The following is a 13,499-nucleotide window of genomic DNA, read 5'->3' as shown; positions in this document are numbered from 1 at the left end:
ACAGAGGGAGGTTAAAGGTCATGAGTCACTACAGTTGTTCTGTACTGTATGATGGGAGGAGCCACTGTTCCCATGACACTGGGAGGGAGTGGAGGAAACTCTTGCCCGTCTGAGATTCCTTCCTGTCGTCGTTCCGTTCACGTTATAAAGAGTCTTTAGTTTTGTCGCCTTCAGCTTCGTTTCCTCTCATCATCCTCGCTCTGCTGGCTGATTGACTGGAGAATACTGAAATATATATATTATTCTTTTAGCTGTGGATGGTAGGGTATATCCGTGTATAGCAGAGATTATTGGGAAGTGTCAATTTATCATGTGGTTACTCTGAGGAATGAAAAAAAAAGGCTATTTTGGGCTTGTAAATTTGAAGATTTGCTGATTCCTTTGAAAAATAGCTCCCAATATTCCCGCCTCTCCTCATCTCTATAAGCGTTAAAAGATTCCTCCTTCCGTCCTCTTCATGTTGGCGGTGGGTCTCTCTCCCTCCGCTCGCCTCTCCGTTTAAAACAGTGGTATATGGCAGTAGGCCTCCAGTGAAGCCAGCAGGATGTAAAGCAGCCACAGCGAGAGGAACATCAGCGACGTGAGCAACTTGCAAGTCCGCGGGCCGCCCAGCTCGCCGCCGGCCACGTTGGCCCGCCGCCGGTACAGCAGCGTGGCCACGCACACCATAGCCAGGATGGTGAAGAGGGTGACGGAGAAGGCCAGGTTGCCGGGGTCCACGCGGAAGGCTTTGCCCCGGGTACGCCAGGCGACGGCCGCGATGGTCCACGCCACGCCGATACCCAGGAAGACGTTGACGGCGTTGGAGCCTGTGACGTTGCCGATGGAGGCGTCGGCGTACTGGTCCTGGATGGCTGCCACTTTGCTGGCAAATGTGTCTGTAGCGAAAAGACAGGAATCATTAACCTCTTCTTCACGGTGCGACAAAAGCGTCATAAAACCATGTCTAACTTTAACAAACACAGACATGCTGCATACCCACAGAAAGGTCAGAAACTCAGCTAAAATCTCATATAAACCATTCTTGTGTTCACCAAACACAATTAAAACACAGACGGATCAAACCAGCAGGAGCGAAAAAAAACGTTACAGCGTAGACATTGAAAAGCGGCACCGGAGCGTCAGCGTGATTATGTAAACAAAGAAAACATGTGTCGACTGGACAGCGGAGAATCTACAGATTCCAGCGGTACCATTTTTATCACTCTACGACCAAGATTCACGGATCCAGCCCCAAAACGAGAGCTAAACAACAACTGACTTTCAAGAAATACAAGCAGAAATGTTGTCTTACCAAAACAAGTTATTTCCTGATGAAGAACTACACTTCCCAGCATGCTTTGGGAACAAATCCCAGCCTGATTGATCATTACAGAGCGATTATTAGATCGTTCTGATCATAGAAAGGCGAATGTCCGCACAAATGCGTCATATGCATTTATGTCCTTTTGACTCGCTAATGAAGTGATTCAGACACATTTGGAGACCGGGGTCTGATTTAGAGGTTTAAAACGAGCTGTCAATCACCCTAATTTACTGTATAAAGGGTTTTAAAGGGTTCTTGGTGGAACCTTTATAAAAAAAAAAAAGGTTCTACCTGGAGCCAAAAAGGGTTCTCCTATGAGGCCAAGCCAAAGAACCTTATATGGTTCTACTTAGCACTTTTATTTCTAAGAGTGTATGATAAACATGCCTTAACTGATTGAGAAATATAACACACCTGTTATATAGAGTATCTGCTCCAGGTCTCTCACTTCTGTCTCTACCTCACTTCCCTCTTTCACTTTCTCTCTCCTTCCTCTCTTTTGTCGCCCATTTTTCATTTCACCCCAACCTATCGAGGCAGATGGCCGCACATCTTTGTGTCTGGTTCTGTCAGAGATTTCTTCTGTTTTTGTTCTCTGTTGGGTTTCTCTTCTCTCTATAATAATTGTAAAGGTTTCTGTCTTACTACGTACACTCTCATGAGATAATATAAATGAAACTGAATTGAATTGAAACATCGTTCTCTAAGAAGATCCATCCTTCTTCCTGGAATCTGCCGTTTTATGCTGACAACAGTAATATGTAATACATGCTGTAGGTGTGTGTGTGTGTGTGTGTGTTTGGTGCTGAACATGTGAGGAGGAATTAGATTGGAGACTCTACAAGTGAGTTGGCAGAGTACACCATGGAAACAGCTGCCAGTTATTGTGTGCTTGTCTTGGCTTACGTCTATTTTTAGAGGAGCAGGTGAAGATGGCGCTCAAATCTTATTTGAATGTCAGCGAGATTTAGCTGAAATTCATAAAAACCAATCAAACCACACAGGGGAAAAATAAATACAACTGGCATATGAGATTGTTGTTATGAAAACACAACACAGATGATCAAACCTAACTTTAGACACCCACAGCTTCATGCTCTGTAGCCTACACTCACAAGGTTCATCATGCTCTCTGTCTTCCAGTCAGGAAACTATTAAAGATCCAAATGACACAACACATACTGTGCAACGTGATGCAGCAACACAAATATGAACCAACACATGTTATATACACTTTCTCACACAGAGACACAGTTAATAGATCAGAGCGGTCAAAGTTTTAAAGCCTTCAAAGGGAAACCTCTGAATAGCATTCGCTCGTAATCGCCTGAATCTGCAAATTTGGAGTAAATTGGCCTGATAATCGTCGAGTGTGACTCTGATGTAATAACAAGCAGAAATGGGTTTTAGGATTCTGAAGGAGTGCGCAGAGAGTGGGTCGGGGAAATGTAATGGAGCAACTTCTGAGAGACTCACAGTGGTACAAACACGCGAGGGGAAGTTATAATGACCTGCTGGACTGGACTGGTCACACACACACACTTGCATCATTTCCACCCACACACACACATACCTGGGCATGATGGATGATACAATAGTGAAAACACAATAACTCGACAACAGGGTGGGAGAGAGAGAGTCGTGAGGTAGCACCCAGTCAGAATAATAAAGTAAGCAGGATGGAGTAGGCGTTTAAGATAAGTGAGGTGGAATAGAAGAGTGTGCAGATAAAAAGAAACAAAAAGGTTTTGGAGGAAATGGGGAAAAGAGAAGCAAGAGCAAAGTAACGTCTGCATGTATCAGGACAGGCCCAATTAAAAACCGATATCAAATTTACAGCCTCCAATCTAGCACACAATATAACACGGCTGCTGAAGGAATTGATTCAGCTGCTAATTTCCAGAGACCTTGCAGCAAGGCATCAACGTTATCACTGGCAGGAGTCGCAAAGCAGCCATTTCTATAAATCATACAGAGGGGCAACAATAAAAGAGCTGACGAGAGGAAAGAGGAACGGAATTGAATTAAAGCCTTGGGACGGCGGCGCGTCCCGTCACTCAGAGGCTGAAGGCTCTGATGGAGCCGCGCTTTTAAAATGTCATTTTGGCCTAGAGTCTGCTTTACTGAGGACAGCGTCTTCTGGAATGAGGCGGAGAGCAGATCAGTCACTGCTTTTATTCGTTTACTCACTGCTCTGTTAAGAGAACAACTTTTATGCTTTTAGTGCAAATACAGAAAAAACTGGGCTGCAGAACTTTCCAATCGTGGAAAAGAAGTTTGCACTTTGGATATCACTGTCTCACATTCACCATTCTTCTGTAACAGTCGACTGACATAATCAAGACGTGCAGTTCAATGTCCGTGTGTCACGTCAATTTCAGTGAACCTCACATCATTAATCATGTTTATTTCTGCTTTAAAGCTGCAGTGTGTGATAGCTGTTGATTGTTGTGGTTATTAGTCTGCCTCTATCTGGTGTTACCGGCATTTACGGCATCAACGCTAACACGTTTCCATGACGACTGACCGGAAACCGGTTAACGTGACTCCTGATTGTTAAAATGAGTCTCTAAAGCATTGGTTCTCAAAGTGCTGCCCGGGGGCCAATGGCGGCCCTGCAATGAATTACAGTTGATAGTTTTAATCCAGGAGGTACTAAACTTGTTAAATGTTTATTGGACATTACTGGATACAGACCCATTAGTGTAAACAAAAATACTGGGTATTTACCTGGTTTCTATATGGTGAATTTTAGTGTATTATTGGGTTATAAGCTGGTAATAAACAGGTAGCTACAGCCCCCAATTACTAGCTATTTACCCAGTAAATATATGGTAACAGAAATGTGTTACTTGGTATTAACCTGTAATTAGAAGGTAAGAACAATGGCCAAAATACTGGGTAATTACCCAGTAAATTATAAAGCGTTATTATATTAACGCTTAAACTACTTTATATTAACGCTTATATTACTTAACGCTAAACTGTAGCCATGGAAATGCGTCATGCGTTAACGTTTAACGAAATAATGAAACATTACTTTGGGCTTTGTCAAGTAAACTATCAGCCATTACTGAGGGAGCGTTGGTGTGGCAGAGCACAGGCGGGTGGGGCGGGGAAACGTTTATGCCATCAAACAACATTCGAGCAGTAAAATTCACATTTTTCAAAGTTACACAGAGAGTTGTGTCGATCTGAAAGTCTTAATCAGTTCCATGACTTGAGTCTAGAACTAGAGATATTGACTTTTTTGAAATAAGAGACACTGTGGCAGAAAACTAAATACATTCTGATTTATTGCATTAATAAATGCATAATGCACCTGGCAAAAACTTAACTTTTAATTTATTTGACTTTGGTTTTTCCTGATAAAATCCAAACAGTGCACTGTTTATTCATACTATCATGTATATTCATAGTGTATTATTATTATTATAATCACGCACCTGGCACTGACGTTCCCAGCGCCACAAACACCACAGCCGTCACCGAGTCCTTCAGTCCTATCGTGCAGCCAAAGTGTGACGCCAGATCGCCGGTGACCGCCGTCAGGACGCCGATGAGCGATATGGAGACGATGAAGCAGGCCCAGCCGTTCCAGTACTCGGTGGGCGGGACGAAGGCGAACAGAACCTTCCAGAAAACGGTGAGGAAGTGCATGATGTAGTCGAAGCACGACGGCAGCCGCTCCTCGCCGCTCTCCTCTTCGTCGTCGTCTCCTGTTAGGTGTGAGAGAGGAGATGGACCGTGAGGGAAGGTGGCAAAAAAGTGAAATATGCAAGAATGACTTAAAGGTCCCATATTATACCCTATTAACCCGAGTTAAACCAGGTCCTGGTGCCCTGATGAACATGTCTGTGTCATGCTTTAGTCAAATTATCATAAGGATGAAGCACAATAGCAGTTCAATAACTCTGCCAAAACAGCCTTTTTCAGAACGCTCGGTTTTGTGCCTGGTCATTTACATGTGAATGAGACCCAGGTAAATACACATCCACTGCTTCCAGGGGAGTGTCGCCACTCATCACCTATTGTCATGCACTGTCGTCACAACCCCCGATCAACAACACGAGGAGAGAACGTGGAAACACGACAGAAAGGCAGCCTTTGGTTGAGAAGAAATCTAGGACAACATCTACATCTTTCTGCAGTGCTTTCAAACGGGTGCTCCTCATATCACCGATCCAAACACGCCACTCGCTAACCGCAGGCACGTAACTGGTGCGTTCAAGGTGTCCCTCCAGCATAGGAATTTACATACACGATCAACAACAAAGTGCTTGTTTCACAGGAGCTACGGTGGAGCTGTGAAGTACTCTGTGAAGTACTCTGCCTGGCGGGGTGCCAACATTCACGGTGAAATGTCCGCACTGTCGTCATTTGGTCGGGAGGTGCAAACATCCCGTGTTTTATCGCCTATACTTACACAAAGTGGAACCACTAAAACATGACTGAGTTTTGTTTTTTCACATTTTGGGGACTGGTATGGCCCACTGAGTCCCAAATATAAGTACTAAAAGATTAAATAGTTGATTTTGCACAATAGGGGACCTTTAACATCTCATCTGATTAAAGAAGCAGTTCAACATTGAGGAAATATGCTTATTTTATTGGATTTACTGCTGCAAGAATTTGACACAGAGCTGAAGTCAGGTAGTGATTAATGTAAGAGTGACACAGCAAAGTCATAATCATGCGTGTGAGGAAATGTTGACCTTGTGAGGACATTATGCCACTGTGTTTCCACTACATGTTCCCAGCTCGACCTTACCTCTACACAGTTTGCTTGGCTGTCCATTACAATATAGTACGTACTCAGCGTGGGCGGAGTCACCACAGCACGGCTGCATGAAACTGCCGTGACCTTGTTTTCCCCTTGACACACACAAACGAGTGATTTGTAAAGCAGTTTTAGGGTTTTCAAGTTTTAAGGTTGGTTTTAGTGTCAGACCTGGCCTGAAATACAGCAGCAGGGTTTGTGATGCGGCTAGCTGGTCGCGATCGCCGTTTTGTCGCCGTTTTAACCCACACTTTCAGGACTGTTAAGTCTTTTTATTTGATCTACAGTTCGGCATCGTCCGCTTCGATTCTTGTGTCGGACGTCTTACTCGTGTCTCTTCCTGTGACGGCACTTTGACCAATAAGTCTGACGATGTCGTACATAGTGTCAGCTCAGCTCGGAACCTCGCCAGAGCAGGTACTAACAAAAGTACCAGGTACTGGGTACTATTGCTAATGGAAACCCACAATAACTGTGCCATGGCGAGTCTTCACAACTTAAAACACTTCTCGAGGCTTAAATCTAGTTGGAGTTAGTGGGTTAATGACTGGCATTTAATTGTGATGGTTAAGGTTAGGGTAATGAGTTTGGGGAATGCATCATGTCTGTATGTATATGACCATGCTGTGAGAGAGTGAAAGGCTTTACCTGCACTGACAGTCACAGCGTTGACAAACTGCTCCCTCCAGCTGCTGCTGCCCACCACCAAGGCCAGGTTTGTCTTCTTGATCAGCTTATCTACCGTACTCTACACACAAACAAACACACACACACACACACATACGCACACACAACATCCAAGTGGTGGATACAGGCAGAAGAGGAAAAATAACCCTTTAAGTTGGTCATTTACTTGCAGCCACACAGATCTGAGAAAATGCTGATTTCATGCCTTTCTATTAGCTGCAAATATATTATATTCAAAAGTTCCACATGTAATGTATAGAATCTGCTCATTATAATTATTATTATGCAGTGAAATTGAAAGTTCCTTCGATGCGCCCTGTGAGATCTAGGGAAAGCCTTCAGGCAGACTGGGTTTTATGTTAAAAGCAGCGAGGAAGAGGAGTAATAAAAGATGTTGATGCAAAACAGCTTGCAGCAGTTATGGGGCATCGCACAAGCAGTCATTATCATAACTCAGCTGACAGGGCTTTGAGAGCAGAGAAAAATCCTGCACGGTTTACAATCTAATTAGCCAATGGTACCATAAAAAACATACTTAACCAAATATACATATCAGCACTTTCAATAGGAGGGAGAAAAAATGGATTTATACAATGGGAAAGTCATACATAATATTAAATGCATTGTGGAGTAGCAGAAAGAAGCAGCAATGCATGCAAGGGCCAACTGAGGAGGAAAAAGGATTGAAAAACCTTTCGAGCTCTGCCAATAAGTGTATTCACTGCTCTCTGCACACACACACACACACACACACACAATGACACAAAATGACACAAATGTATTCATTAACAAATGAGATGGAAAAACACAGATTACAGGCAAAATAAAAAAAGACAATGTTCCACATGATGAAAGATGAACAAAAAGATATCTGAGCTGAATCTGATCAATATCAATTTGACTTAGAGCCAAAATATTTCACCATTCTTCTTCATGAATGAATGAATAGTCTGAACCATCATCTTTCCTTCTCATGAGGCGTGTGTTGTACTGGAACAAGATGGCGGCTCACTTTGAATGAATGATATGACATGTTCTTCATCAAATGAAAAGAGTCTCACGAATCACTCCATCACACGCTAACAATGAATCATTCATGCCCTCGATCGACTGAGGCAGCAGACGTTCACTTTAGATCTGATTTGCATCTCATGTCAGGTGACTTCATAGGTGATATTGAACACTGATCTTTGTCATTGATACAACTACATTCAAATTCTAGCTAATGAGCTGCTCATATACCAAGGGATTTCAAAAGGGATAAATTAAAGGTGGAGTGGGAGATCATTTTCTGAATTTTTTTTTCTGTAATGCTTAAAATGTTTGATTTTAACCAATTAATGAGTGCACTGTCACAACAATTCAAAATGTCAGTCATCTGTGGAGCTCTCAGGTCTGTAAAAACACCATCCAATCATAATGAACAGCCGATTGAATTAATGGATCGCGGTGCATCAATCAAACTGGCATCTGCCCCCCCCCCCTCCCACCTATGCATGTGCACCTCTTCATGCACTAATCGCACACATACTCAGAAGCTTGCTAAAAATCAGAGTCAGATGTCAGAAAAGGAGCCAACAACAGGTGTTGGTTGCAAACGAAAGATGTTTTTTGGAGAAAGAAAAATTCAAAATGAAGTCTGCTCAAAACAGTTAATCCAGGATTTCCAACCCCACCTTTAAGGGACAGCACTGAAGCATGCACGTTCAGGATTAAAAAATACACACTTACCTTAAACTCGTAGGATTCTTCGATGATCACTTCGACTTGTGTGTGTTCGCCCAGACTGGGACAGCCCATCTTAGCCACCTCTTCATCCTCGGCTCCCACTAAAGGCTTGTTTTCATTGGAGTCACCTGTTAGAGCACAGAGACGAGTGTGTCAGCAGACCACCTTAGTGAAAACTTAGCTTCTACTTTCCTTTTAGAACTTGTAGGGCTCATAGTCATGATAGGGCCCTCGCCCCACGCAACAGAAATTTCATGTAATTCTGTTTTTCGTTAAAGTGTTCAAAAAGTGGAATTTTTCCTGTCATTTTAACGTCAACTTTGTCGGAGTGCTGAGGCCACGCGTTTTGACGTAGAGAAAATCCTTTGACAACTTTTAATCATTAACTTGTCTAGCTCAAACGTGCTAGGACGAGTTTGTTCAAATAAGTAAACTAGCCATCTTTGTTGTCCCAAATCTGTCTGGGTGGGCGGAGCTAATGGAAGTACACTGGAAAAAAAAATTTGGAATCATGAGTGTACCAAGTTTGATTAAAATCGGAACAACTATGTACGACTTAGAAACGATCGAAAAAATCCAAAATTTAGCATTTAACACAATTTTGGCCACTTTTTCTTACGTCAAAAATTCTTTGGAGTCCAAAGTACTTTGGAGTAACCTTGACAGTCACATGCTCACATCTGTGCTCAGGCCCTAAATATGCTCAATATATTATTATTAATAATAATAATAATAATAATAATAATAATAATAATAATTGAAGGCGCCTTTCATGACACTCTAGGTCGCCATTTACAGTATGCCATTTGGATTAAATCTATAAATATATGCAGTTACTTATTAAAGACGGTGATGTTAACACTAATATTCAAATACTGATGTGCCACATGGAAATCCAAGCTATCAAGCGCCCCGTGTTATTATAAATACACACATACATCAAGACGTTTTCTCATTCTGTTCCATGACATGAGTTTCCAATGTCTCGCTTCCTCTGCGCACACAGCGACAGTCCATAATTGATTCAGCGGTTATCAGCGCAGACCAGCTGTAAGTGGAAAAAACAGAGTATCGTACAGTACGTGTGTACTGCTGCCGCCGAGTGTGTGTGTGTGTGTGTGTGTGTGTGTGTACGGCGAGTAATTGTCAGTCCACGAGCTCTGTGACGGTGTCATGAAACGAATTATATTTCTCTGTAATGAAACATGCCCCAGAGCTGATGGCTCTTCGTGTCTGACATCTAAAAGTTTGAACCTCGACATCACCGAGAAGATTCTCAAAGTGGCAGAGAGATAAAACACTTGTCCATCACTGTTGAGACCAGGGTTTGGAGATGTTCTCTCCATCATACACAACCACTACTGGTCACCCTGGTAAGAGGCGGTGTAATAGGCGGAGTAATACCATGTCAGTAGAAGAGTGTCAGAAGTATAGCAGATATTTTCCTCATAAAACTGTTTTCTCTTAATTAAAACTTTGACCTGATTAAGCGCATTTGTTACAATTTACCCTGAGGTAATGAAGGTCAAATAATAGATAAGACATTTTTATTGAAAACCGCATGTGAAACTCAAGAGTGGCATTGGCAGTAGAAAATGAAGGATTTACTGTAGCATAGTGAGCAGCTTGTAATCCCACACTGGTGTCCACAGATCTAAAAAACTATAGCGATAAAAGGTTCTGTATTCGGTATTTAATACTATAAATGAACAATTAAAGGACTCATATTATACCTATTTCTCCAAGTTAACCTAGTTCCCTGGTGTCCTAATGAATGTCTGTGAGATGCTTTGGTTAAAATACCTTAAGAATGAAGCACCACAGCAGTTCAATCACCCTGACAAAACAGTCCTGTTCAGAACGCTCTGTTTTGAGTGCCTGTCTCTTTAAATATGCAAATGAGACACAGGAAACTAGGTCAGCGTCACTGAGGCTCCGGCAGCTAACAGCAGTTAGCATTTGGAGAAGCCATCATTTTCCTACTCAAACCAGCACATTGCCGTCATATATAACATGTATCCACTGGACAGATAAATCCTCTGAGGCTGGACATTTGTGTAGAACTCTGTGCTGCACTGTGCAGCCCAAGAATAGAGCACTTTGCGGACTTCCGCTCTTCCGGATACTGTTGCCTTCCCCTGCACTCTCGTGCAGAAGTCAACATCGCGTGTGTTATCTCCTTTACTTAGACTGAGGAGGAACACAAAAACATGAGTGAGTCATCTTTTTTCACACTTTGCCAACTCATAGGGCCTCCAGAGTCCCAAATATAAGTATTAAAATTATTAAAAAGTTGATTTTGCATAATATGTCTCCTTTAAGTATACACTACACCCTCATGGTGGAGGGCATAGTTGCTCAGTTTGGCTAAATAGATTCTAAAATTTCTGGGGAACTAGATTCAGACGGTCGGCCATGACGGCACAGAGATGAATCTGAGTAAAGAACGCAACCAATACAGTTGATGGAGCAGAAATAAACTGCACACATTGTTCAGTCTGTTCCCTTTGTGCTTTGTTTGCAGCAGTCAAATCTCAACACGACGTGACGTGGATGTTATTGTATCACAAACATCACAGTTTTGAGCCTCCGTGCTGTTTTAAATTCAAGTCAGCTCCACCGCGGTTCAATGTCAGGATGTTTCTTAACGTTAATCAGAGTCAAGATCAGAGGATTCAGTTAATCAATGCAGGTTTGAACTGTTAAGATGAGATAGGTGTGTGTGTGTAGGAGGCTGAAAGTGAAGCTGAACATGCTCCATTCTCTCTGCCATCACACTCGCCTTCTTCCTGTTGCGGCTCTTGAATTCTGTGAAAAACACAAACACAAACACAACCAAGCAGAACGTTCACAGACGGACGGACTCACCGTGTTTCTGTCCAATCTCCAACAGAACCGGTTCCCCCAGCTCGATGATGAAAGTCTTGTTTTTCTCATACTCTTCATCATCGATTATCTTCACCTCGATGATCTTCCTGTTAAAAAAAGAAGGGAGAAGACGACGATGTGGATTTCAGATGAGTAACAGCATTAGCTTCATGCACTCTGGTGATAAATTAGTGATCACAACACATCTATTTAAACATGATAATCAGACGGGAGGTCATTTCTGCCGCTCAGCTCCACGTGTTGAGGACCGCTGCCGTGTAAAGTCGCACAAAGAACAAAAATGAACAAGATTAAATCTGCACCGCAACACGATAACGAGCCTCCTCTGATGAAGATGAAAGCTGAAGCTCAGGGAGACGCAACACGAGGCTGTTGATCTGTCACCAGCTGACAGGGCACAGGCACAGAGACTTTTTCATAACAATCAAATATTAACAAGGGATAATATTAGTACAGGCCAGGAATATCTCTGTATACTGAATTTTATATTCTCATAAAAATACTGACAATTACTCAATTAATCATCAACGATTTTTGGATTTTTCAGCTTCTTAAATGTGAATATTTTCTGGTTCTTTTGCTCCACATCACAAAGAAGTCATTGAAACGTAAGAATTTTGACATTTGAGAACGTCATCGTTTCCATGTTCCAGGACTTTCTCAATATTTATATTAATATATGGACCAAACCAATAATAGATAAAAAGATAGACGGATGACTTGATTATGAAAATGATGGTTAGCTGCAGCCCTAATATTTTTTAGTGAATATAATTTATCTAAATATGACTTTCAATCCAGTTTGAGATGTTGGTTTTTATCTTTTTTATAGTTTTATTGTATGACCTGTTTATTTGTGTTGTTTTTATATTTTCTACAGTATGTTATTGTTTTGTTGTTTGCTATTAGGTCTATCAGGTCACACGTTTGTACGTCTTATTTGTTTTATTCATTTAACTCTGATGTACAGCACTACAGTTTCAGCTGTTTTTAAAGTGCTTTATGAATAAAGTTGTATTGAATAAAAGGTCACAAGGAAAGATGAAGCCCCCCATTGCACATGCAATATTAATGTGTTTCTTCATTCACGATTATCACCATAATAGAAATCCACCTCGATGAACTTATTGTACGTGCATTTAAAAAAAAAATCAAATCAAATCATAATGGGTGACGTATTGTCCCATCACTAGTGATGTGTATTGTAATTGAAAGTCAAAAACTCGCTGATCAGACACATTAAAGTCAGTCATCTGTTCTATCGTTCTGTGCAGATCGATCCACATTATTGATTTACTCGTGAACACGGTACGTGGAGAAATGAGCCATTACCATGGTAACAGAGGGCTGTTGAGATTAAGTCTCTCAGTTTAGGATCAGATTCAGGCAGAGAAATGTGTCCATCCAACAAACAAGTGGAGATCATTTGGTTTCTGTTTGCCCTCTTTCACCCCCGAGTGTATACATTTCCACTGCAACACTTTATCTGTGTGTGACGGACAGAGTGTTCACTTCCACCTGGCTGTGTCATCATATGCTTCACTGTCAGCCGCGTGGACTCAAACGCCACAAATAAGCTTCAGTTCGACAGAGAGGAGAAAAAAACAGGAGAGATGGATAGATATACCTGGGAGGACGGAGAGAGAGAGAGAGTGATGTGAGTGATAGAGGTGTGCAGAAGTGGAAGCACATTGTTTTCATAGGTGAGCTGTCACAGCGAGTGTGGACTAAACTGAGTGCGTTTGCTTTGGCCGGCGACACAGCAGCTCCTCACCGTTTAAATGTCTTCAGAACAGAAGAGGGAAAAGCATTTTTGCAAACTCATTTCAAGAAGAAGTGAGTTGAAACCATTTTTTTTTCTATTATAAATGGAATCTTACACACGGCTTCATAACAATTGGAAAGAAATGAATGCATCTCTTGTCCATGCATTATTGAAGGGGCTGAGTCAAGAAGGTTATTTCAAAACTTTTCAAAAAAAACAACAAAAAAAACATCACAGTTTCAGCTCTGACATAACGAGCAACAGTTAGCATGTGTGGCTAACTAGCTTCAACATCCTCACACCTCATCATCCTTACTTTATGGGCCAAGAACTGGTGTGCTACA

The 13,499-nt window shown here is 41.9% G+C and overlaps 1 protein-coding gene across 1 annotated transcript; it reads right to left on the bottom strand.

The window, feature by feature from the left end:
• Window positions 1-498: 498 nt before the first annotated feature.
• On the bottom strand, window positions 499-11,499 carry LOC310941648 (sodium/calcium exchanger 1-like; the record flags this gene model as incomplete). Its single annotated transcript, XM_083906846.1, has 5 exons — window positions 11,370-11,499; window positions 8,505-8,629; window positions 6,735-6,834; window positions 4,753-5,025; window positions 499-878 (listed from the first exon to the last, which is right to left on the bottom strand). The coding sequence occupies exons 2-5, from the start codon at window positions 8,571-8,573 to the stop codon at window positions 499-501; spliced, it is 822 nt and encodes a 273-aa protein (XP_083762972.1). The 5' UTR covers window positions 8,574-8,629; window positions 11,370-11,499.
• Window positions 11,500-13,499: the final 2,000 nt, after the last annotated feature.

The sequence above is a fragment of the Microchirus variegatus genome (genome assembly GCF_963457635.1).
Source record: "Microchirus variegatus genome assembly, chromosome: 20".
Taxonomy (NCBI): Eukaryota; Metazoa; Chordata; class Actinopteri; order Pleuronectiformes; family Soleidae; genus Microchirus; species Microchirus variegatus.
This window is presented reverse-complemented; position numbering and strand designations above follow the sequence as displayed.